The 26,781-nt window shown below is 41.1% G+C and overlaps 1 protein-coding gene across 1 annotated transcript; it reads left to right on the top strand.

Annotated features, from left to right (window-relative positions):
- The first annotated feature begins 1,732 nt into the window (after positions 1-1,732).
- chd1 (chromodomain helicase DNA binding protein 1) lies at positions 1,733-24,985 on the top strand. The gene is made up of 36 exons (XM_068573566.1): positions 1,733-2,111; positions 3,582-3,695; positions 4,438-4,645; positions 5,205-5,324; positions 5,506-5,702; positions 6,384-6,658; positions 6,947-7,172; positions 8,380-8,480; positions 8,587-8,765; positions 8,948-9,072; positions 9,265-9,481; positions 9,631-9,720; positions 9,824-10,014; positions 11,498-11,686; positions 13,621-13,780; positions 14,333-14,485; positions 14,599-14,670; positions 14,766-14,915; positions 15,150-15,292; positions 15,542-15,644; positions 15,740-15,835; positions 15,923-16,099; positions 16,230-16,390; positions 16,476-16,517; positions 16,597-16,730; positions 18,563-18,701; positions 18,862-19,012; positions 19,366-19,488; positions 19,626-19,769; positions 19,873-20,163; positions 20,318-20,449; positions 20,685-20,863; positions 21,366-21,465; positions 21,552-21,603; positions 21,690-21,945; positions 23,471-24,985. The coding sequence occupies exons 2-36, from the start codon at positions 3,643-3,645 to the stop codon at positions 23,751-23,753; spliced, it is 5,412 nt and encodes a 1,803-aa protein (XP_068429667.1). The 5' UTR covers positions 1,733-2,111; positions 3,582-3,642; the 3' UTR covers positions 23,754-24,985.
- The last annotated feature ends 1,796 nt before the right edge of the window (positions 24,986-26,781 follow it).

Raw genomic sequence — 26,781 nt, 5'->3', positions numbered from 1 at the left:
GTAGTTTCGTAAGACCATTGGTTGAATGAAAATCCATGCTACGAACTCTGTGGATTATCTTCAGTTGCCGAGCAATGTCTCTTTCATGATATCTGGAAAGAGACATTGCTGTTGAGTTTTTTTTTCTTTTCTTGTCTTTTTGAGCACCACAAGTCTAATCCCACTATATTGAAGAGAAAGCCGACATCGATGGATATCACCAAAACTATCTAGATTGATAAATAGCTATGTATTTTTGTCTTTACTTAAAGTTTGAATTCAACAAAGTGCACATTGGCCTGAGTAAAATAATAATAATAAAAATACACACACACACATATATATATATATATATATATATATATATATATATATATATATATATATATATATATATATATATATATAATTCTGTATTATGTTTTTTTTTGATCATTTACCATTTATTATTTGTATTACTTGTTTTGATTTTTACTATGTTTCTTTAGCCATTTGCTGCTGTAATCCCTCAAATTTCCCCACTGCAGGACCAATAAAGGAATATCTAATCTAATCTCGCTATGCCTCTCAAGCCAAAGGGATGGAGTCATTTTTTGCGTGACCAAGTCAAGTCCCAGGTCTCTGAGGGGAAAGTCCAAGTTAATTTACCCACTATATGTAAACTAACTCCCTTCGTCCCTCAATGGTTTGCCCATTAGAGCCTGAAGCCCTTTCACCCTATAATGTATTGAAAGCATTGAAATCACCACATCCCTTATCTATTTTTTTCAAGCCAATAATATGTATTTTATTCACCAAGATCTGGACAGCTATAAATCACATTGTGATTAACACCCCTTAATTAGCATACTCCACACTCTGACTTTCTATCTTGTTTTGTTGTCCCTAATATATTAAAGTCGAAATGGGGTAAATCCTGGTCCATTGGATGCAAATAAGGTCTGGTTAATCATTTAACTGTCTATATTTCTGATACATTCTTGGCCATAAATTCTTATCAAACTCCATGATGAGAGAAACCACAATAGCCTACTAATCACTGAGATAAGCCATCATTGGAAGTAAACATGTAACATTAGAGTCAAATCCTAGTCCAAGTCGGTCTGCCCATCTGCTGCATCAACCTAACATTGTACCTTTGTGTCTTCTGGGTGGTTGTATTTCATTTACCTATAGGGAAATATAGGGAAAACCTGCAGGAAAATATCTTCAAGAATCAACTGTTGAGGTAGATTCAACCTGATCATCATTTGCATATGATTTTTATTTATTTTTTCAACCTTATATCTTTAAATTTACTTCGCTTTCTTTGTACTTCACGACCTTGATAATTGGCAACACGATCCCCCAAAACAATTATAACACATACACTCACAGAGACCCGCCTGCTTATGTTGCACGGCACATTCACCTCCTTAAACTTAATCTGACACCCTATACTTTTACATTTGAGGTATGATTATTTCCCCCTCACACCTATCATTTCCTTCCTTTTTTTAAATTAATATTTGCTCTCACTGTGACTTTATACTGTATTATTCTCCCTGGCCAGCCACAAACCCAAACATTTTCAAATCCACCGCTGAGGGACTCAAATACGCCAATCTGCCTGCCGCATGCAGTAACCCATTTGCAGCCATTTATGTTTTGTAAACATGTTAGTGTCTCGTTACATTTGTTCTGTGGAAGTATTTCTTGAATCAAAACATTTTCTCTGCCAGATGTTCGCTGCTGATGCCTTGTAGTGAGGCGCACAGTCGTTACGTCACTGTCCGGGGTTTCCAAGTGAAGTGAACCCTACGGCGTCATGGCGGAGGCCGGTTGTCGGAAGACCCTGGATTGAAATGCCAGCTTTCGACAATCACAGTTGACCAGCGAGCATTATACTTTGCTTACATCTTAATCTGGAAGGGGGACTTATTCGTTTTTTTTGGAAGGAGAGTAAAAACCAAGACTGCACCAGTTCTTCCGAACTGAATCGTTCGGGGCTGATCTCCCTGACTGGGAGATAGCTAGCTAGCGTAAGGTAGCGCTAGCTATCGCATCTGCTAGCTCGTCTATTAAATAAGAGAAGAAAGGACCTCTGAAGCGAAAAGGCGGATTTAAACAACAACTACATTGGAGTTTTACAGGTAACAGTGATTATCACGAGGTAACATATAGCGATATGTTACTTATTCCCTAGTTCGGTGAAAAGGTAAGCTAGCGTTGCATGTTGATGTGGTAAAAGCCGCGAGAAGTGAGCGGCGAATGAAAACAAGATGGAAGAGGGTGAAGTTAGGTTAGCTAGTTTGGGTTTGGGTTTACTAATGAACACTACATTAGTTCCGTATTCTACTGTGCTCCACTAAGTGCACAGACATTTGCATAGTTAAATGTCGTTTACTGCTAAACGCCGAGTATCGACTGTAACCGGAAAGCGAACAATACAACGGGTCCCTGCTCAGATGAACTAGCGCAAAGTTTTGTCATTTTGTTAGCTTCCGTGCTAGCCTCGTGCTTCACAACGTTAGCTCACGCTACTTTCCTTGGCAACCTCAGTAAACGCTGGACTCTCATCCCTCTCACTTTACATTTACCGAACCCACGTTAGCGTTAAATAAGAAAGATTGCACGCCGTTGAACCCGGAAGGTTGCTGCATATGTTATGGAATTATGACGCCAACGGTTGCTTTTAGATATTTACAAGTGTTATGATTGTGTAACACAGAACATCATCATAGTAGCACAACACATGAGAGCTAACGTTAGCAAACAGCAAATAGATAGTTAACGTGATACACATGGGACAGTCGTTATCGTGTCGCAATAAAGTGGCCAATATTAATCAAACCGCTGGTAGTAATAAGCTAATGTATTTTTTTGGGCTGGATATCGTTCTCTTTTTGAATTTGGAGGTAAAATACTGTCTGGCGCGTTGGCAGTGTCTGAATACATTACTGCCAACGTACCCCGCCAATAGCTAATGTTGGCGTCATTAGCCGGTGTTAGCTAGTTAGCTACATGCTAACTTTTTGCCACACTAAGACCTGGTGATGAACAGGTTCGCATAAATCCGTTTATTATGAGATATGTGTGGGCTTGTCTGAGGTTAACGTGGTTATTTTGTGTTCAGAGTGCTTGTGGAGCTTCGCGTGGATGTGAAAACACGCTGCTGCTGCGCAGGCCTGAGAGGCCTATGCGGTGAGGAAAACCAATACAGCGAACGTTCAGTGAACAGTTAACGTTACGTGAAGCTGCTGCCATTCGCTCGTTCTCTGGTTTTAACATTATTAATTTTAAAAAACGCGGTGTTTATGTGAGCTTTGGAGACATTTGATGTCTCTTGGAGCATACGCTACTTCTCACAAATAGTTTAAAATATCTCGTGCTTCAGTCTATTGACAGCTCCACAAGGACGAGGCAGTAGTTGGTCAGAGATGGTGTACTGATGATTTGCTCCTGCGGTGTATTCTTAGCAAACACACCGGCGGCTCCATCACATTTTCTTCAGGCATACTGCAGGGAAGGCATGATGTTACTGACATTGGTCGGCTTTAATGAAGGCACAGTCTTTCCCAGGCAGTATATCTAATGATGTGTATGTGTATCTTCTCATACAGGTTGACCACGTAACACACAATACTACAGGTTGTCAGGGGAGTCTATATTTTGGACTTCAACATGGCTGGACGCAGTGAGGATGAAAGTGCAAGCAACAGCAGTGGAGAATCAAGGTAAATAAACAGATCCAATTTCACAACAGGACATCAGAGTAGTTTGATGATAGTAACACACTGTTTTTTTTATAGTGCCATCTCAATTGACACAACTTATAATATACTGAATATAATTACTGTGTCTCTGACCCTTATTTTCTACACATTTAACTGGATAAGAATACTTTCATACCCGATTTCTGTGTCTGGGACACTGCCACCTTCAGTTTTTTTTCCATTGAAATGTGTCTTTTAGAAAGTTACAGACTGATGTTCTAATGGTATTCCTGTTAACAGTATTGTTGTTTTCCACATGTCTGTTTACACCACACATCATAAACTGCATTAGGGCAGAATCAAAGTATTCTTACATGTTGAGATGGCAGCAATAAATAGCTCCTAAACCTAATAGTTGAAAGTTTAACTATGCAAGTATCCCACAGACGGCTAATCAAATTTAAATCTGCACTTTCTATCATACACAAAGCCACATATATACATCCTTACTTCTATGGTGCCACTCCAGCTGCATTAACGCAGATGTAAATAATGATGTGCCAGTCATTGTCAAAATAAATAAGCTGCAAGATTGCTCCATTTATCACTGCCAAAATGGATACCAATTAAAAAAGGTATAGAAAATGGTCACATTTTTTTGATTAAAAATATTTTGAATAAGTACAGTACGAGAAACTGAATGAATCTATTAATTACTAATGCACACATACATGTTTAATTATTTTCTCTTTAAATGTGACAGTAATTCTGACGATGAATCCGGTTCTGGATCCGGCTCAGCGTCTGGCTCCGCCTCGGGCTCCAGTTCCAGCTCCTCCAGCAGCAGCAGCCAGTCAGGGAGCAGTGGCTCAGGTAGTGGCTCAGACTCTGGCAGCCAGTCAGATTCTGACACAGAGAAATCCAAGGAGAAGCTGGAACCGCCAAATAAGTCAAACATTGATGGAGCTGAGGTAAAGAAATGTTATTGTAATGAAATTGGCACAACGAATTATTACAAATTATTTGTAAAATTACACTCCAGCATTTGCTTTATTTATTACTTTAACTGGACATGTGGAGAAAATGGAATGAGGTGATCATTGCGTGTTTAATCGGCATCAAAGTGTTTAACTCTGTGTGGAACATTTTCTTGCATCTCTATGGTAACATTACGGCCTAATAGCTTATGTCATGCAGAGTTGCAATACTTAAGATTTCAAATAGTTTGACCTTCAACCCTTTTACAAAGAGATTCCGCAATACTGCCGTAAAGAAGCTTCACTATTCCGCCGGCTTTGCTTTTTCGCACTGAACCAAGCAAAGGCGGCCTAATATGGCAGTCCCACCTTCAGTCCCACCTTCAACATGCTGTGTTAAAGGGGCTTAAGTCACATGACACATTTTCAGAGCACCATTAGTGGCACACCTTTTTTTTGGGTGTTTAACACAGTTCTTGACTATTGTCAAGTGTAAGCTTGTTAACCTGTTTCCATATTGTTGCTAACTTTCCACTAAACTCATTGATTGCAGTTCTGGAAGTCCAACCCAAGTATCCTAGCAGTGCAGAGATCTGCTATGCTCAGAAAACAGCAACTTCAACAGCAACAGCAGCAGAAGAGACAAAGCTCCTCAAATAGTGGATCTGATGAGGTTTGTTTTAAATTGATCCTAAATACATTATTTCTGTCCTGTTTGACTGGGTACTAATTAAATAATTAAATGGGAATAACTATTTGGAGTCTTCAGTCGTCTACTTAGCTGGGATTTCTGTAATTGGAGGTGCACAATAAATTGACATGAACTTTTTGTCTTTATTGATAATCTCTTCTAGGACTCGTCAAGTAGCGATGGATCCGATTCATCAAGTGGATCCAAACGAAGAAGAAATTCAGCCTCCTCTGACTCTGGATCGGGTTCTGGATCTGGAAGTGGTTCTGGATCAGACTCCTCTGCAGAGGACAAAAGTGACGAAACGGCATCAGACTATGAGCCTAGTCACAAAATCAAAAGCAGAAAGCCTCCAACAAAGTAAGTGGACAGTTGCCCTTTGATGGCTTTCTGGTAGGGTTTTAACATTATACTGGTATTCTAATTGGCAATTATAATACTTTGTGCATTTTCATTAGTGTATAGCGTCACTAAAAATCATTGCATTTTTATTAGCTTAAAAAAAGCCTTTTATATGTACATGGGGAGCAACCGGGTCCTCTTCCATGGAGTTAGCCATCTTTTACCGTCATGTTTCTAGAGCAGCCCAGAACAGACAAAGCACATACTGGTTCTTTTGTGAGAGCTTTTTGCGTGTTTTAGAATCAAACGGGCCCCAAAGCTAAATTATTAAAGACTGGAGTATTGATATGCCTTAACGTTACTGGAGATTTTTTGATCTGTAAGTTTATAACTCAGTAGCGCACATCTCCCTGCTCTGTCTGGACTGAGCTCCTCCAAGTACACACACACACAAAAACACTGAATAATGATAATACCAATAACTATACCGTGAGACCGTGATATTTTCTGTAATGATTATTGTACTGTGAAATCTCATACAGTTAAAACTTAACTTCCTGTTACCCAGGGTTACATTATTCTCTTAACTTTGTCCCTTTGTTGTGGTCACTCACATCAGCCATCATCATGTCACTGTTTAAAGCATACAAAGGGTTGCATAAGTCTAACTCTGCCCATGTGTTGTTTGGCACATCTCAGAATGAATTATCGGAATGGGAAGAAAAGCAGCAAACAGAAGAAGAAATCCCAGAACTGTTCTTCCTCTGATGACGAGGATCATCACTACAAGAAGGCGGCGTCTGCGGGGCAACGGCGGCAGGCCACAGTCAACGTCAGCTACAAGGAGGATGATGATCTGAAGACCGATTCAGACGACCTAGTGGAAGTTCTTGGTGAAGATGTCCCGCAACCTGAGGAAGATGAGTTCGAAACACTGGAGAGAGTGATGGAAGGCAGGATAGGAAGGAAAAGAGGTAAAGGACACGGTTCTAAAATTGATGGTTTGAACTGTTAAATCTCTTGACTGGTATTTAGCCAAGTATGGGATTTCAGGATTGTCATAACATTTTAAGAGTTGTAGGGAGAATGAAGGAATTTGTAATTTGTTTTTAGCGGAAGTTAAGAGATGCCAGGAAGTCGGCTTGTCAAAATAGCTAAAACTTCCTGTTTCTTTGTAGCAAAATCCAAATAATAAAATGTTCAGCCCAGTTTTAAGGATGAGTTTAGAAATATGTTTCACAGTATTCCTTTTTTCCTAACAGCAACAGGAAGTGCAACCACTGTATACGCTGTAGAAGCAGACGGGGACCCCAATGCCAACTTCAATATCAACAAAGAGCCTGGTGAGATCCAGTATTTGATAAAGTGGAAGAACTGGGCCCATATCCACAACACTTGGGAGACAGAGGACACACTCAAGTTACAGAACGTCAAGGGCATGAAGAAACTGGACAATTTCAAGAAGAAGGACCAGGAGAAAAAGAGATGGTGAGAGCTTGTTATTTATCTACCAAGAGCATTACACTTTATTAAGCTTTATTACAACCACTAAACCAACCATTTCACATATACACTGTCATTGAAAGCTGCACAGTCAGTACCCTGCAGTAGGGATGGGTACCGTTTTTTTTAATGTTTGATACCAGTGCCTGAACCAACTTTGTATTTATTTGGAAGGCACATTTTTTTCTTCCAATTGAACAATATATTAACCTCGTTAAAGTATGCTTTAAATATAAATAATACAAAACACTTTACTTCAAACTATAGCTTCAAACTTTTTAACTTCAAACTATAACATCAGTTTACGGTATACCTAAATATAAATAAAAACAAAACACACTCTATACACAGCTTCAAACTTCAATTCTTTTGCAGCACACGCATCATGTGTTCTAAGGGACCATGTGCAACAGAACTCCACCTAGAAACTGTTGGATTCTACAAACTGTGCTGCTTTACTGGACTACACATCATCATTAATATCAACCGGGAGAGCTTTTCTGAACCAGACGGAGCAGCTCTTGAATTCGGCAAAAACCAAATGAACCGAGGAGCAAACATGTCTCCTATTAATCTCACTTAGTGTCGCAGCTTCAAGTGTTTCTCCTGCAGAGCTCCCAGTCGATGTTCTTGCCGGTCAGCTGCGGTTCCTCCGATCTGACGTACACACAATTGCTTTGTTGCATTTGCAGCACATTGCGTTGTTCAAACTTTTTTTTGCACAATACAGCCACACTTTTGACTGTTTACCTTTTCAGCATTTTTTCTGTTAAAAGACTGATGCGAGCTAGCTACTGTAGATATACGGTAGGCTATCGTTAACTGCTGCCGGGATGGACTGAGATTAGTGTAAAAAAAGTATTTCAATCGTATTTTTTCATTTTCCCATTTTCATCCTAATGCATACATTCAACCTAAAAAAAAACAGACAACTCATTCATTTTAATTTTGTTGATTATCGAAACATTAGTGGGTCACTTTAATTCTTCTTTTGCTGCAGCTCTGTCGGCGTCTACAATTTCCAAATCTTTTCGGGGATTCAAACCGCCTTCTTCTGGCTCAAGTGTCCATTTTTGCTGATTTAGGAGAACTTTATTTAGCATCCTGTGAAAAAGTAGTTTGTTTGGCGCAGATAAATAAACAGAATGCAGGGCTGTTACTTATTTTCTAATGCTTTTTGTCCTCTACCCAGGTTAAAGGCAGCGTCACCAGAGGACATAGAGTACGTCAATTGTCAGGAAGAAATGATGAATGACCTTCACTCTCAGTACCAGATTGTAGAGCGAATCATAGGTGCACATTCTACCTAACTTGTTGTGTGAAGCATTTTTTTCTCTGAATACATTTGACACCATTGTATTTGTGCAACTAAATAGGTCTCTGAATTCCTTTTGAGCAGGACATTCAAACCAGAAGTCAGCAGCTGGTTATCCAGACTACCTGTGCAAGTGGCAGGGTTTACCATACTCCGAGTGTAGCTGGGAAGACGGTGCTCTGATCAGCAGAAAGTTCCAGAAATGCATCGACAATTACATGAGCAGAAACCAGTCGAAGTTCATTCCATCCAGGGACAGCAAGGTAATGCACTGCCAACTCTCCACTGACAGTCTGTTGATAAGGCATTACGTCTTAAGGAGAATTACTTTAATTTAGTTTATCTTGGTCTAATTTCTTCTAAGTCAGTTTCCAGTCTGAAATATACTGAACTGTGAGTTTTGACTGAAACACAGACTATCGCTAACTCGTGTTCTTTTTTGTAGGTGCTCAAACAGAGACCCAGGTTTTTGCCTATGAAGAAGCAGCCAAGTTACATAGGAGGTGAAGGACTGGAGCTCCGAGACTACCAGTTGGACAGTTTGAACTGGATGGCCCACTCCTGGTGCAAGTATGATTTTAAGAAATCATTGATTTTCAACTTTCATCATCTGAATGTCTATTCTGTAAATATTTGGGTTATTGGGGGATATCCATGTAATATATTAAATTATCATATGCTGGATGCACCATCCTTTGGCCGTGTGCATCAGGTCCACAATACGAGCTGACACTGGTTCTCTCACTCTTTCTTCATTCATAGAGGCAACAGTTGCATCCTTGCCGATGAAATGGGTTTAGGGAAGACCATCCAGACAATCTCTTTCCTCAACTGCTTGTTCAATGATCACCAACTATACGGACCCTTCTTGCTGGTTGTGCCTCTCTCTACACTTACCTCCTGGCAGAGAGAAATGCAGCTATGGGCCCCCCACATGAATTTTGTCGTCTATCTGGGAGACATCAGCAGTAGGAATATGGTACAGTAGTTGAAACACACTTTCTTCAACTCTATTAAATACAATTTCCTAATCCACCTATACAGAAAGGGAAGGTTAAGAAGAATGTTTACAAGTAGCATTTGACCTCCTTCACATGTTTCATGTTTTCTTCTGTTTTTATTTAATAGATCAGGACACATGAGTGGATCCATGTCCATAACAAAAGACTGAAATTCAACATCCTTCTCACAACATATGAGATTCTTCTCAAAGACAAGGTCAGCTACTTTATTTATTCATGGCATATGGGCTTATTGTTGTTGTTCACCCAATTGTATGTTATTAGTATATGTAAAACCTGTAACATTTGTGCTTCTCCAGTCATTTTTGGGCAATGTTAACTGGGCCTTCATTGGTGTGGATGAGGCGCACCGACTGAAGAATGACGACTCCCTCCTCTACAAGACCATGATGGACTTCAAATCCAATCACAGGCTTCTGATCACAGGAACGCCACTGCAGAACTCCCTGAAAGAGCTCTGGTCGCTGCTGCACTTCATTATGCCCGAGAAGTAGGCCATGTCAATTATGTTTTTGATACCAACTCTTAGGTTCGATACCAAAAATTAGGTTCTACTCGTTTTAGAAGCAGGTATCGTCGCAGTACTCCTTGATGGGGCTGTCAGGTGCAAAAGAGCTTTTCCTTCAGCTTGGTGTTTAAGAAGAGCATGAATGATTTGTATACACCAATGGCGTGTTTACAGGTCTTAGGGCAGTGGTCACCAATCTTTTTGAAACCGTGAGCTACTTTGAGGTACAAAATAATCCAAAGGGCTACTTGTTTGATACAAACTTCCTGAACAACAAAGTTGCACAGATCAGCTTTTAATTATACTATATGTGAACTGTCTGATCACATATCAATGTTAATTATTCCTCACAATAATTATTAACAATTTCCACAACAATGATGGTAGGAAAAACATGTTTTTATCACTTTGTTAGAAAAATTTAAATAAAGTTATATTCATGCAAAAAATAACTAATATTTAGTTACTACTAAATAGCTTATTGTGGAAAACAATAAGCTATTTTTTTGCGAAACAAAACAGAATAAGTGCAGATGTTTGAGCATCAGGTTGCATCAGTGGCTCAGTAAGCTGCTTTCCTCTACACATCTTTTTAAAACAGGGTTATAGATTTGATATGGACTCTCAATTCATGCTTAATGAGCTGAGGTCTGTTTTCTGATGAGAGTCAACAGCAGAAAGACCTCACAGAGATCTCATAAAGCTCGGCTTTTGGCAAAATGCCAAGAATCGGCAAGTCCTCTTGCGCCCAGAGACTCTTGATATAGTCAGAAACGTTGTTCATGGAGCTGCAGGCTGCAGCCTGTTTGTCTTTAAAACTGACAGCGGTTAGCTTAAAATATGTTAGCTTAAAGCAGCAAATCCCATTGTGAAAAGCACACAAAATATTTTTCACCTCTCTGTCCACTGTGTGTGCGCCTGTGTGTGTGTGTTTGCGTGTGTTTGCTCACCTGTGTGCGCGCCGTGTCCGTGTGCGTGCCCTGTGCACGCCGTGTTTGGGGCTGCTTGCATACAGAGCAGAGTTTTAGCGCAACCATAGTCGGTTGACAACTTTTGACGTTTAAAAAAAAATATATATATATTTTATATTTTTAAGAACACGTCTCGCGGGCGACTCACGTGGTCCCTGCGGGCGACAAGGTGCCCGCGGGCACCGTGTTGGCTACCTCTGTCTTAGGGAGTACTGCTGCATATTTAAAGAAAAAATTATGTAACCCTTTGTGTCTCCAAGAAGAGCAGTGTAAAGTCTAATGAATTCCGTCTAGGTTGTGATGTACAGTATAGTGGTATAGCAATAAAACACTTTTATGATTCAAACAAACCAATGAGACACTTTGTACAAAGTAAGAATGTTGACGCTTAATCAGTTTGGCGCCTTTTGTTGTTAGGAGGACTAAATCGAGAATTGTGGCATGCGTTGACTGGAGTCCCACACTGATGTGTGTTGTATGTCTTGTTTCTCAAGGTTTCACTCTTGGGAGCTGTTCGAGGAGGCGCATGGCAAAGGCAGGGACTCGGGCTACACAAGTCTGCACAAAGAGCTGGAGCCTTTTTTACTGCGCCGAGTCAAGAAAGATGTGGAGAAATCTCTTCCTGCCAAAGTGGAACAGATCCTCAGAGTGGAGATGAGTGCTATCCAGAAACAGTATTACAAGTAAGTGCTGGACACTACCATTTAAATTCAAAACATGTAGATTTGGCTTAAGTTCAGTTGTTCTGTGTTCACAAGTTTGTCATTATCAATTATGATCTTCTAGTTAATGAAATTTTGCTTCACGATAGAGATACACCGTTTGCAATTTTCTTGGCAAATTCCCATGTGAGTTATCAAGAATGTTTGCATTTTAAAAATCTTGACATTAGTAGTTCTAGTTATTTACTGCTTAAAGTTTAGTGTTTGGAAGGTAAACAGGTTATAGTTCCCCTCTAATCTTTCTATAAATTATTAATTATTTTATAATGTTGTGAAAATGTCTGCTTCAAACAACTATTTTTATTTAAGTTTCTCACCAAAGTCTAAATTTCATCAGACTGCATGTTTTTTAGAGCTGTGAAAAATAACGCGTTAACTCATTGTGATTAAATTACAGGATTAATGCGTTAATTTTTTTTAACGCATTTAACGCATGCATAGAATGAGCTTCCACGACAGCAGAAATTCAACTATTTCCGCTCTAATGCAGTCAGACGTAGATGTCAGATGTTTACTCGGGAAGACGTTGTCGTTTCACCAGCACAACCAGCCTTAAGTAACATCTCAACGCGCAGCATGTTGATCGGCGAGGGGCGTTCAAGAGGAATGCGTCAAACCAGCCTCACTGAACAACAAAGACCCCTCACTAAGTCTGCCTGTGACAAGCTGAGCAGCACAGTTGCGGAATTAATATAGTTGAGGATGAAGGTTCACCAAAGTGTTGCGAGTGGCAACGGGGACCCGAGCATCAAAGCAACGCAAAGACGCACAATCATGACACAAATCCACGCGCTGTATAAAGCTGCAACGAACAAAACGGAAAATGACTTGGCTGCTACGGATCATGTGGCGCTGACAGGATCACTGGACTTCTGTGAGTAATGAGAATTACCTGGTGACCAGACGTCCACTTTTTTCCATGACATGTCCTCTTTTTGAGACCTAAAAATGCGTCCGGGAGGGATACCTATACGTCCGGGATTTTGCCTCGTTGGATATTTATGTTTCTCTGAGTCTTTCACAAACTAGTTATTACGCTCTTACAAGTTGTGAAATGGTATCTTACGTTCACCTTCTTGCGCAAGCTCTGACGGTAGAGAGAACTGTCATTGGTCGACCGATCTCAGGGTTGCCAGATGCACGATAATTATCCGCCAAATACAACCATTCTGAGCCTTTGGTACGATACTTCTCCATCATCAATCTAGCAACACTGAGCACCTCGTCACCTCCACTTGTGACGAACATCCTGTTACGCTCTAAAGAAACTACTTCTGCATAAAACATCGCCGCATCAATAATCAACTGGAATTTCAGCAACACCCTTTTTTTTGGTAGTTTAGCACGACTTTTTTATGAGCTAAAGATCGTGTAGATGCACGACTGTGAAGCGGGATGAAACGATAACGGGGTTCACCTCACAGCCTATTGTTGCATTGTTCACAACAGCAGCCCATTGTATAAATGACAATGTATATATCAGTCTTTTATCATAAATCTTTATGTTTTTACAAAAATATACCGAGAATATCGGTAATATGTGATTAATCATGATTAATCCACAGAAACCTGTGATTAATCTGATTAAAATTTTTAATCATTTCACAGCCCTAGTTTTTTTCCGTGCAATAAGCAGGCAGGCCGGTCACGGCTTGCATGAGAAAGATTTTAATTCTAATGTTAGTTGTTCCCCCATGGCTTATTTTGGACTCACAATTGTGACACACTGACGACATGTTGTTGTGTGGCTGTGACATAACTGTCAGTAAAACTAACATGTGGCACATGTATGTAAAGGTGGATGAATCTGATGTATGAGGTAGGTTTTGATTGGCTGTGGATTAATCCTTGATAAAGCAACTATAATTCATACTAATATCTGTGTCTGTAATCAGATGGATCCTGACCAGGAACTATAAGGCTCTGAGTAAAGGTAAAGGCAGCACGTCGGGCTTCCTGAACATCATGATGGAGCTGAAGAAGTGTTGTAACCACTGTTACCTTATCAAGCCCCCAGATGACATTGAGTTCCTCAACAGAGCTGAAGCCTTACAGGTCTGTTTATTTTATCATTTGCTTGCAACATCAGGTAGTACATATATTTTATTCAAGGAATTAGGTTTTATCAAAGTAAAAGATGGATAGTGTTTTTGCAAAATCAGATAATAGGCTGGTTCAAGATAAACTGCGCCTTACGTAGAAAGTGGACTAGATCAGGCGGCACGAGCAGCAGTACGCGGGAACAAATAGTTGCTGTCAAGTCAGGCCGTTTCCAGTAACCTTTATTTAATATACAAGAAGTTGCACATTAACGTCCTGTAAGCTCCGTATGTCAGCCAGCTGTAGTTTGCAGACCATCTTAGGATTTATTTATCTTTGTATATTTATCTTCGTGTGTGTATGTATATATGTGTGTGAGATATACACACGCACACACACGCACACACACGCACACACACACACACACACGCACACACACACACACACACACACACACACACACACACACACACACACACATACATACATACATACTGTGTATATTGATCGCCTTATATTAATGGGAAGGATGGACCCGTAATTGTTGCACCTCTTTTCCTCTGACAGCAACTGATCCGCAGCAGTGGGAAGCTGGTTCTGTTGGACAAACTTCTGGTGCGCTTAAAAGACCGAGGCCACAGAGTTCTCATCTTCTCCCAGATGGTACGGATGCTGGATATCCTGGCTGATTACCTGAGGAGCCGGCAGTTCCTCTTTCAGGTAGTTACTCGCATAACAGTCAGACGTACTGTTCATGCATATACACATATGCATTTCTATCTACATGTTTCTGTTCCACATTTCTGAATGTTAAATGTTGTACATTTGTGTAGCGATTAGATGGCTCCATCAAGGGGGAGATGAGGAAGCAGGCTTTGGATCATTTTAATGCTGAGGGCTCAGAGGTAAGTTCTATGCATTGTTTTCAATAAATGTATTTTGTGCTTCATTTAAATTAACAGGACTGGAACGTGTAACTAACCTCCATTTGTGTGCCCAGGATTTTTGCTTCTTGTTATCAACGCGTGCTGGTGGTCTGGGTATCAATCTGGCATCAGCTGACACAGTAGTGATCTTTGACTCAGACTGGAACCCCCAGAATGATCTGCAGGCACAGGCCAGAGCCCACAGGATCGGACAGAAAAGACAGGTATGTAACAGCTGCCGTAAACCTCAATACATATACAGACGTTGGCGTGGTTCACTATGGTGACCAGAAAACTGAAAGTGTGACGCAGCAAAAGAAAATGTCATGTTGACATTAACAAAACAGATACATAAGTGATCTGCCTTAACCAAATATTCTCCTATAATGTGTTTGTTTGTTTGTTTGTTTGTTTGTTTGTTTGTTTATTTATTTCACTGTTTGCTTATGTACTGGCAGGTGAATATCTACCGTCTGGTGACTAAGAGCTCAGTGGAGGAAGAAATCATTGAGAGGGCGAAGAAGAAAATGGTGCTGGATCACCTTGTTATCCAGAGGATGGACACTACAGGGAAAACTGTCCTCCATACCGGTGCTGCTCCCTCCAGGCAAGCAAGGCTTCCTGCATACCACATTCTGCTGCTTGACTGTCTTTCCTCCTTTTGCTCACGTCCATCTTGAACAAAAATGTCTGGTGCTTGTTGACACGCTCACTATTGACAAGTTATGTCATTAAAGAGTGCAGCTTTTCTTCTTTTTTCACAAAAATTGATTTATTCTGTAGTGTTTGTACTCCTCTCAAAGGTAACTGCTATACTTTGCAGTTATCTGACTTTAGTGTGTTTTATGACATACAGTTCAGCGCCATTCAACAAAGAGGAGCTGTCTTCCATCTTGAAGTTTGGTGCTGAGGAGCTTTTCAAAGAGCCAGAGGGTGAGGAGCAGGAACCTCAGGTATGTAGTTGTATTCTTAATGATGCGTGTGCGTAATCACAACTTTTCTCTGAAATCTATTGGAGCAGCATATTATGACTTTTTCTGTTCTGTAGGAAATGGACATCGACGAGATCCTCAAAAGAGCTGAGACCAGGGAAAATGATCCTGCACCCTCCACAGTGGGAGAAGAACTGCTGTCTCAGTTCAAGGTATATTCAAATAAAAATTAAATCTATCCACAAAGTTGTGATGCTCTTATCTTTAAAAACTCAACATTTACCGTTTTGTCTGTGCAGGTGGCCAACTTCTCCATGATGGACGAGGAGGAATTAGACATGGACTCTGAGCGTAGTCATCGGAGTTGGGACGACATCATTCCTGAAGAACAGAGGAGGAGGATGGAGGAAGAGGAGAGACAGAAGGAGCTTGAGGAAATCTACTTGCTGCCACGCATGAGGAATTGTGCCAAACAGGTACACAAGCAGTCATGGCAAATATAAGTTCATAGATTTTTTTCTATGAATGTATGTGCTGCTCAGTAATATTTGCACGTTTTGGGTTTTTAATAAACTTCCAGCCAATTTTCTCGGTTTGTGTTTACAGTCGAACTTTAACGCCAGTTCGGGCCGGCAGAGCAGGAACAGGAGGTATTCTGGGTCTGACAGCGACTCACCCTCAGACCGAAAAAGGCCAAAGAAACGAGGACGACCTCGGACCATTCCACGAGAAAATATCAAGGGCTTCAGCGATGCTGAGATTCGAAGGTGATTATAATACCTAGATATTAAATCTATCTCTCTATATTAAATCTAAATCTCTGTGATTTTTTATTTTTTTTTATTTTTACAGGTTTGTCAAGAGCTACAAAAAATTTGGAGGACCGCTGGAAAGGTAACCCATGTCTGATTTGTGTTTAAACATTTAAAGAAAAAAAATTCCAGTCTGTTCAACAATTGTCTTGGTCACTCAGGTTGGATGCTATTGCTCGTGATGCCGAGCTTGTGGACAAGTCCGAACATGATCTGAAACGCTTAGCAGAGACGGTTCACAATGGCTGTGTGAGAACACTACGAGAAAACCCATGTGGACCAGAAAAGACTTCGGGTAACACAGCAGATATTTCTACCCATTAATCAGCCCATGATAGGAAGGGTGTGTGTGTTATTGTCATCAGAGCTGCAACAATTAGTTGATTAATCATCAGTGTAATCATCAGTGATAATGTGTTTAATGCATTTGTTCATCGCCTTTGATATTAGAATAGATTGCTGAAACCTTTGTCAGCTGAAGAGTCAGTCACACTTTCTATTGATGGAGGTTGTACCAGCGTCTTGCTCCAAAGTAGAGTGTTGTAGCTGCCAACAAAAAACAGTTATGTTCCTGAGTTTTCATCAACATTTTGAAGTTAATTAGATTTGAGACAAGACCCGGGTTGTAAAAGTTAAAACCTGGTCATGCTGTTCTACATGTCTCTCAGGTTCTGAAAAGTGAAGCAAGTGTCTTAAACTTGGATTCCCTCTACTGACAGCAGGGGACGACTCCTCTGGTTGTATAAAAGTCTATGAGAAAATGACTCTAGTTCTCATGAGTTTATGATATCAGTCTCTAATTTAAAGTCTTCTTTAATACTGCATGATGTTCATTTTGTAAATGATGGTCAATTTAGAGTCAAACAGACCGTGGCTTGGCTACTGTGATAGTGAAGGTCTATACCACGGCGGCCCTCCTTCGCTTGTTTGTTGCATTATTCTCCAAATTGAATTAGCTTGTACGTATAAATCTGATTCCTATTTATCATTAGCTAAAGGCCCAGGATGCATTTTTTCCAATGACAAAAAGTGGTTAGCACACACACGGATAGGGCTTTAAACTGTCGTTACAAAACGTGTCATGGTACTTTGAAGCATTTCATAAACTGGTCGTCTTTCACATGACTAAACTGCTCCTTAGCCATGTAACAATAAAGTGCTTTGCTGTTTGCAGGGTACCCGCGAGGTCTTAAAAACTTGAAAAAGTCTTAAATTTAGTATTCGTAATTTAAGGCCTTAAAAAGGTATTACATTTTGTCAACAGGTCTACAATTTCGTTCATCAAATCTTCTTTTTTACCCCTTCCTTATTTGATACGGCGCCACAAAATTTGTTTATGGTTCATTGTTAAAACGAATCTTGGTACACCCAAATGTCACATCCAAAATACCAGGCAACCTTGTATATGGCTCTGAACTGGCTAAGACGCTGACACCCCTGAGCTGCATTGTTCAGTAGGGCTGCAACAACGAATCGATAAGTTGTGTTGCGCGATTATTACGCCCCTCAATAAGTCGAGTAGATGTTTGATTATTGAACAAACAAGTTGAGTGCAGCGCAGCAGACAGAAGGTCACTGCGTAGTAGTGTTGCTTGCTAGCTAGGCTAAGTTTGTCGTTAGCTCGCTAGCTCGTCGTTCATTCCCCGTTTTTGAGTCGCGCTGTTGGGTTAGATAACGTCTTCCTTTCAAGAGAAGCAGCGCGTAAATATCTCCTCTGAGGTGCAGAACGCGTTCAACAGTCCGATGTAATGTGGCTTCGTGCGGAGGAAGTGTTGCAGGGATTTAGGCTCCAATATCTAATTAATAACTTTTGTTTAGGTAAAGTGCAGTCCGTAAGTTATCCGTTGTGCTTCTGTGAGTGTGTGTGTCTGTGAGTGTGTGTCTGTGAGTGTGTGAGTGGAGAGAACAAGTTCTGACGTTCAAACAAATCCTCTTTTCTGATTTGTATTTCTTTATTTTTGATAAATTCTTTATTGCTACGATTGTTTGCACTGAATTTGCACTGTCAGTTATGTTTTTGTGAAAGAAACAAGTGCGCTGTTGGTCTTAAATTTCATTTAAAGTGGTCTTAAAAAGTCTTAAATTTGAGATGAAAAATCATGTGGGTACCCTGTGTTTGACCACTAGGAGGCAGAAGAGGGAAGGTAAAGGGCCCAACGTTCAGGATCTCTGGGGTCCAGGTGAATGCTAAGCTTGTTATCTCCCATGAGGAAGAGTTGGCGCCACTACACAAGGCCATTCCTGCTGACCCGGAGGAGAGAAAGAAGTAAGGCTCCTGATAAACTAGAGGGCTACAGTTTGATTGTATTGCTCAGTGTAATATCCAATTAATGGATCATTTGGACATACACTCATACATCAAGTAACCATGTTGCTAAAATGACCAAATATATTTGAATATCTTAATTATGTGTGTTTTGGTATAGGTATATGATTCCATGCCACTCGAAGGCAGCACACTTTGACATTGATTGGGGGAAGGAGGACGACTCCAGCCTCCTCATAGGAATCTATGAGTACGGTTATGGCAGCTGGGAGATGATCAAGATGGATCCAGACCTCAATCTCACACACAAGGTGAGTTCAGGCATTAAACATATCTAATGTCTTTATGTGATTGTAGAGGGTCATGTATATTGTTTTGTTTTTAATATGAGATATATTCTTGAATGACTTTGAGGCCTCAACTTCCTTAGTTTTCTTTCTTAAAATTTTGTTCACAACATAATTATAAGTGTTTTCCCATATTCAACTGTTTAAAAAAAACATATATATATTTTTATATATATATATAAAAATAAATGTTTTTCAGATTTTGTAATTTTTTTCCTTTCAAATGTCGGTACGGAAGCATATGCAAATTAATTTATCTATGATTGTGATGTATTTGTGTTCAGTCATTTTGATTATTATTTTTTTCTGTTGACCAGCTCCTACCAGACGACCCTGACAAGAAGCCACAGGCCAAACAGCTCCAGACCCGAGCAGACTACCTCATCAAGTTGTTAAGCAAGGACCTGGCCAAAAGAGAAGCACAGAAACAAGCAGGGACAGTAAGTCTTACAGTACATGGGACCTTTCCCCTGCCTCTCAAACTAAAATGCTGGAGAAGAGTCATTTTCTAATTGAATATGGATAAATTCAAATTTATATCGACCAGAATCTACCATGACTCTTTGTGTGTATGTAGGCAAATTCACGGAAGAGAAAACCAAGGAGTAAAAAGAGCAAAACTCTGAAGCCAACTAAGACAGACGAAGTGCTGAAGAGTACATCCTCGGATCCGCCATCGGACAAGCGGTCTGATGAGGAGGAGGAAATCGAGGAGGAAAAGGTATATTTTATACCACTCGCACTGCTCATGTGCTGTGGCATGAACTGAATCATTCCTGTTTTCACTTTGGAGTTGGAAGTGTAATGCATCTCGGCCCTTTCAGGAGGTAGTACCAATGAAGGCGCCAAGCAGACGGAGCCGAGCAGACAGGGTGGTGTTGGTTAAGGAGGAGGAAGATGAGGACGAGGACGATGAAGATGATGAGGAGGAGCCTGAACAGGAGGACGTTTCTTCATCAGGGGAGAGGGAGGTCATAGAAAAAGAGATAAAAAAAGAGGGCAAAAAAGAAAAGAGGGAGGAAATCTGGGACATCAAAGAAACAAAGGAGCCAAAAGAGAAAAAAGACACTAAGCCTCTGGAAGCAGTCCATAAACTGGAGGAGAGCATGGAAAAGGTGAAAAAATAATTGTGATTTATTTCTCCACAACTGAAGACCATAATCTAGATTCATTAAAGTAATTCATAATTATGCTGTCTGCCAGTATAAAGAAGTTAAGGACAAAGGATGAGAGATTGGCTTAAAATGTATGTTCAATCCTTTTCATCAGATTGAAGTAAAGACTGAGGTACGAGAACGGACAAAGAAAGCCTCCGATGTGCCAGTCCATATTACAGCAGGTGGGGAGACTGTGCCAGTATCTGAGGAGTCTGAGGAACTGGACCAGAGGACCTTCAGTGTGGTACGTTTCACTGATAACGTCTTTAGATAGCGATTCTGTTTCATTAAATGTTCCACTGTCAAATACAGCCTCTTATTGTATGTTTGTGTATTTTTAAGTAGATTTATAACTTGGCTAAAATTGTCTCAACGTATAATAAAATAACGGACTAGTAGAATAACAGTATTGTAATAACGACTTTAATCACTAGGATAAGATCATGTTGCTGGAGTTAACTGTAGTTTGAACGTTGCAGTGTAAAGAGAGGATGCGGCCAGTGAAAGCGGCCCTCAAGCAGCTGGACCGACCGGAGAAAGGGCTGTCGGAACGAGAGCAGCTTGAACACACGAGACAGTGCCTCATTAAGATTGGGGACCACATCACGGAGTGTCTGAAGGAGTATTCCAATCCTGACCAGATCAAACAATGGAGGAAGTTAGTACACACACACACACACACACACACACACACACACACACACACACACACACACACACACACACACACACACACACACATCAACCAATATTTAACATCGATGTATGGATTAATGTTAGTAGTCTAAGTGACTGTTATTGATCAGTGATCCGTACGCATGTGAACCATGGATTAATGACAGTTAAATGTTCCCTCATAGTGTGAAATAAAGCTTTCCTGGCTGACATTATCCTCTAATATCCTTAGATCTCTGATCATGTTCAGTTTAAATGAACAGGAGAGCTGGTAATATCAGGTATCAGCAGCAAAAAAACATAATCAGGGAACTAATAAAACTTTTATTTCTTATGTGCTGATCTGATCCGTGGCTCTGATCTGTGATCCGATCCGAACCTTGACTTTAATGATCCATTGCACCACGAGTCAATGTCTGGAATGAGGACTACGACATGCTTCATGTGTTCCATATGTTAAGCTGATGGTGTTTTGTCTTTCACAGAAACCTGTGGATATTTGTTTCAAAGTTCACTGAGTTTGATGCCAGGAAACTACATAAACTGTATAAGCATGCAATCAAGAAAAGACAGGAGAACGCCCAGGTATGTGATGGCCCTATAGTAACTCTTACTCTGGATTACAGTGTGACCTTTAATGATATTCATTGTGACGATTATTATTTCCTCAGGCAATGGAGCAGAACACTAGAAGTATAAACACCCACGGCTATAAGCATGCAGGTACATTCGGCTTCCCTCTGTTGTACATAGACAATATACTGAGCACGTTGACACTGGACTGATTGATTATTGGTCTTCGTCCTCAGATATTGAAAGGCTGAAGGACAACTCTCACCAGGACGACAGCAGCAGGGACAGCTACAGCTCGGACAGGCATCCGCCTTCGGGTCGGTACCACGAGAGCAGCAGCAGCAGTAAGGAGAGACACAGCTCGGACGCCCACAGGAAGACCTCAGCTGGGGAGTCCAGGAAAAGGCCGTACTCATCCTTCAGCAACGGCAAAGACCACAGAGACAGAGACCACTACAGACCAGACAGCAGGGACAGAGACCGACAGGACAGGTGAGGGACCAGGGCCTCTTCCTAAAACAAAAGGGACTTTGTAATTGTCACATTTTTGCCTCTCTGATGTAAGCCTACCGAACTCAAGTCAGTTAAGACCATTACCATTTTAAAGGTAAATTGCCATCGTTTTATATTGATCTTATTGTCAACAAATCCCATGAAAAGTGCCAAATAATGTTTAGCATTCTCTTCGTACTGCCTGAGCCAAAAGCTGGTGGGTTCCCACCGTAGACCTGAATATTAAACACCTCCCAAATGAGTAGTTTCATTACAAGGTAGTACAACAGGTTCGCACAGCGACATGTGTATTGCTGTGCCGTTTAGCAACAAACAAAAACAAACAAGCGCTATATGAAAAACAAACAAAAGCTATATTATATATGGAGGGAGGATGGAAGATGAATTACTGCAGCTGAAATTTTCTGGGGCGACTGGCTCGGTGGAAGAGCAGGGTCGTCCTTCAATCAAGGGATCGACGGTTCGATCATCGGTTCTGCTAGTCCAGGCCAATGTGTCCCAGGACACTTTAACTACCGTTCACACACCGCAGGAACAGCCTGCCGGGGAAAATCAGGGGTAAGTCCTGATGGCCAGGTGGCACCTTGCATGATAGCCCCTCCCATCAGTGTGTGAATGGGTGAATGATGACAAGTAGTGTTAAGGAGCTTTACAGTTTTATTTAACAATTACTTTAGTTGCCATGTGGGGTGATTGGTTTTGTATTGGTTTATTTTATCATTAAGAAATACAGCCGTTTATGAGCTTCCTTTACCAGGAAGGAGAGTGATGCTGATTCCCAGGAACTTAAAGCTGTTAACTTACTCCACTGATGTAGACGACAGTGTATGTCTTTGCCCCCTTATTTATAAACTCAACCATTCGCTCCTTGGCTATATTGACGTTGTGCAGCAGGTTGTTCTCTGAAAGTTGTGGATTTCCTCTACAACATAATTAGCATTGTTTGAAATCTGGCCCGATGACGGTAGTGTCATCTGCACACTTCACAACACAGTTCTCTTCATGTTTGGGGTAGCAGTTGTGGGTGTACAGCGTGAACAGAAGGTAGCTGACCACACACCACTAAGGTGGGGGGGGGTTTGGCTGCCATTCTGAGCTCCCTGGGCTCTGTTGGGAGGAATGTGTACACATACTGCCACTTTTCCAGTGAGTCCCCATCAATAATCTACGGTTGTCAGCAGTGTGTGTGTCTGTCTGACATACTCTGTCAGGCTAAGACATTCAACCCCAAATTTATCCCGTAGCTGTTCCTAGTGAATGTAGTATGAATGTTAGTCCTCATGGGTGTGAATGGGTGAATGATGCCATGTAGTGTTAAAGCGCTTTGAGTGGTCAGACAACTAGAAGAGATATAAAAGTACAGCCCATTTACAATTTAGCTATCATCAATCTCTCCATTTCCGGTCTCTAAAAATACTGCAAAAGAAAGGTTAAAATTTGTGCTCATAGAAAAAGAAATTAAAATACTTTGTACTAAAATATGGCACTCGCTTTGTGTCTGTAGATACCACAACGACAATAAGCACAGGAAGCTGGAGGAGTTCCGCTCCAGCAGAGACCACCGGCTGGACGTGAAGGATCATTCCCATTCGGAGCACCGCTCTTCCTACCGCTACCACACCGACTGGCAGGCCGAGCAGCGGGCCTCGGCCAGCGGGCCCCGCTCGCCCCGGGACCAGCGCTCACCCTACGACTCCCGCTCGCCCATGGGACACCGCTCGCCTTTCGACTACTCGTCGGACCACAAGAGCACACCGGAGCAGATCTGGAGCAGCCGGAAGACATAACAGGAGCTGCCCGGGTCTGCCAGTAGCAGCCATAGACTCATCAACACAGCAGATGCCTTACAGGGACTGTGGATTCTAACCGGAAGCTGTCTGAAGCACTGTGTACCAGTCAGTTCAGCATGGCTGTCCTCTCCTCGCTTCAGCTGCAGCTCATCTCGGTAACCCGGAAGATGAACACCGGGTAGCACCTCAAACCAGGCAGAAGAAAATAATAAAATGGAAAAATTCAAAGCGTATTTTTGTATTAAAGAGTTTAACGCTGCGTCGTTGTGTTCAACAGCGAGCTGCATTTTTCTGTTATTTTTATAAACTTTTTTTTAACTCTGGAAACTCGATTGACCCTGAGTGCTGCCTCATATTCCCACCAACCAATGACACTGGATCCTGTAAATGACTGTTCTCTATGTTTGTCCGTCTGTCTCTGTTTCTCTATCATGCTTAATGTAATTATCTACCTTATTTAAGTGTTGACCGATGAGAAGTCGGTCGTCACATGAATCGCATTACACGTTGACGTAAAGGTGTCTGGTTGAATCCAGCCCGGGCTCAGGCTGACCACCTGAAGTACCTCATTTACAGCATTTCTCATTTTCCTCAGCAGGTTTTCTATTTTCCACCAGGTGTGAATTATTTAATAACATATCGTAGTTGTAAAAAGAAATAACCTGGATTGTTGTTGATTTTGGAGAGCGAGGTTACACTGTTGTAAATTCTTGTAAAATAGTAAATCAGTGGTCTTTTTCCTCAGGCTTTTTGGATTTATTATGACTCTACTTTTCCCCATCAACTCAGGCTTTTTTGTCGTTCTATGAGTGAGTTCCTGTATAATAATACTTTCAGAATATCACTTTTGGTAAAGGGAAAGTTCTTTAATGATACTCAGTTTTATCCTGCAGTGCTTAGCTCTTTTGCCTCAGTGTGTCGAAATCAGTAAGTTGGAAGACGGTTGTCTTTCAATAGAAGCACCTGTTATATCTTAAGCTCGACTTTTTACGCTTTTTTTTTTTTTAACCTTTCAGTTTTCTTTTCTACGTAGGCAATAATGTCGATGTTTCTATGCAGCCAAGTATATTTGTGGTGAACCACCCAACTGAATGAAGTCACTGTTATGGTTCGCACTGTTGTACATAAATTTCCTCTATATTTCAAAATGAATTTACACTGAAAGTGCATGAATTTTTATGAACTGTTTTATATAGTTGTTTATGAAGCCATTAAAATCAATCACTGTACTTACTCGTACCAACTCTTTTAAACACTGTCAAGTTCTTGCTTCTGCTGGTTTGGGGACATGGAGGTTTATGTTGCACTAACAAGAGGAGGCCAATGTCTGAAGACGCTCGGTCACTGCAAATAACTTCCAGGTTGTTTTTGACTTGCCATGTGTTGCTACTTTAGGACGTTTGTTAGAATGAAACGGGAGATGCTTTTGGGGCTCTACAGGGTCGCCTCCCAACATGTCACTGCAGAAATACTCCTGGTGACTGAGGACCACGTCCTCCCAATTTAACTCCTGTCACTGACTCGTCTCCCTTCCACTGTCCATGGCCACGGCGTGTGCTACTACAACTCCTGCTAGGACCTGCTTTTTTGTGCTAAATTTGAAAATATGTGACAAGTTGCACGGATTTGTGGTTATGACTGCTGCATGTTGATGTCAGAGTGATGCTCGTTTTGGTCTCAGGCGAATTCGATGCATTACAGCAACAACTGAAGAGAATTGTATTACAGTTCTGAAATCTGCGTCAAATTGACAGGAAGTCTATGTTTAGTTAGCAATTGAGGAATAGTTTGGAAATTTCACACAGTTTTGAAAATGACTGCAACTCAATGGTAAACCGGGTCGTCCTTCAATCAGAGGATCGACGGTTCGATCCCCGGCTCCGCTAGCCCATATCGATGTGTCCTTGAGCAAGACACTTAAACCCACATTCATGTGCCTGCAATGTATGAATGTGAATGGATAGGGGAAACCTTAGCCCCTCCCATCAGTGTATGAATGGGTGAATGATGTAGTAGTGTTAAAGCACTTTGAGTCGTCTGAAATATAAGTTCATTTATAATGTGCTTGTAATACATCTTTGCCTTTGCATCTTTGAGTAAACCTAATAAATAAAAACAGACACCAACGGAGCAAAACTGACTAATTACAAATTTAGAAGTAGGTATTTGAGCAATCTGAATTACAGCAATGCACATTAAATAACTGCGACCCCCGTTCCAGATAAGCAGCAGAGAATGGATTGATATCTCCACATAACATTAAATCAAATAAATCAGTCACTAACTGCTACATTGCAACGCTGTAATTGTTATTAATTTCCACCTGGCAGCGCAGCAACATCTGTTTCATCTGGCTGGTGTCCTGTACTGTTCCTTTAAAATAAACTGCTTTTATGTGTTACTTACACATAGTCAATCATATGCAACTAGTGTGTCCTTCCTCCTTTTGTGTGACCTCACACAATAAAACCGTCTATCAAACCACAAACTGTGAAATACGATGAGCCAGTCCTACTGTGGTCTGCCAAGATCAGAACACGCTTCAGACAGAAGGTGCTTCCAGCTATATTCTTCTGCTTTTAACATTTCATAATACCCTCTGAGGACATCTGAACAATGAAGAGTTGGCCTTAAGATTCGCCTGATGGAGCCACCACCACGCTTCACTGGGTAAGGTGTTCTTTAGGTGATGTGCCGGTAAATTTAGCCGGGCTTGGATATTTTTTCTTCGAAAGAAAAGGCCTCCGTCTTGCCACCTTACCACACAGCTCAGACATATGGAGAATAAGGGTACACATGTAGTACACAGCCAGTACTTTCCAGATTACCCTGCAGCTCCTTCAACGTTGCCGTCCACCTCTTGGAAGCCTCCCTGACAGGTTTTCTCCTCGTCTTTTTATCATTATGGGAGGGATGTCCAGTTCTTGGTTATGTCCCTATTGAGCCATATTCTCGCCACTTGATGACGGTCTTCAGTGGTTCCGTGGTTTATCTAATGCCTGGATCTGGACTGATACCGTTATGG

The sequence above is a fragment of the Clinocottus analis genome, unplaced genomic scaffold (genome assembly GCF_023055335.1).
Source record: "Clinocottus analis isolate CAN_PGR_092001 unplaced genomic scaffold, fCliAna1.0.p SCAF_13, whole genome shotgun sequence".
Lineage (NCBI taxonomy): Eukaryota > Metazoa > Chordata > Actinopteri > Perciformes > Cottidae > Clinocottus > Clinocottus analis.
This window is presented reverse-complemented; position numbering and strand designations above follow the sequence as displayed.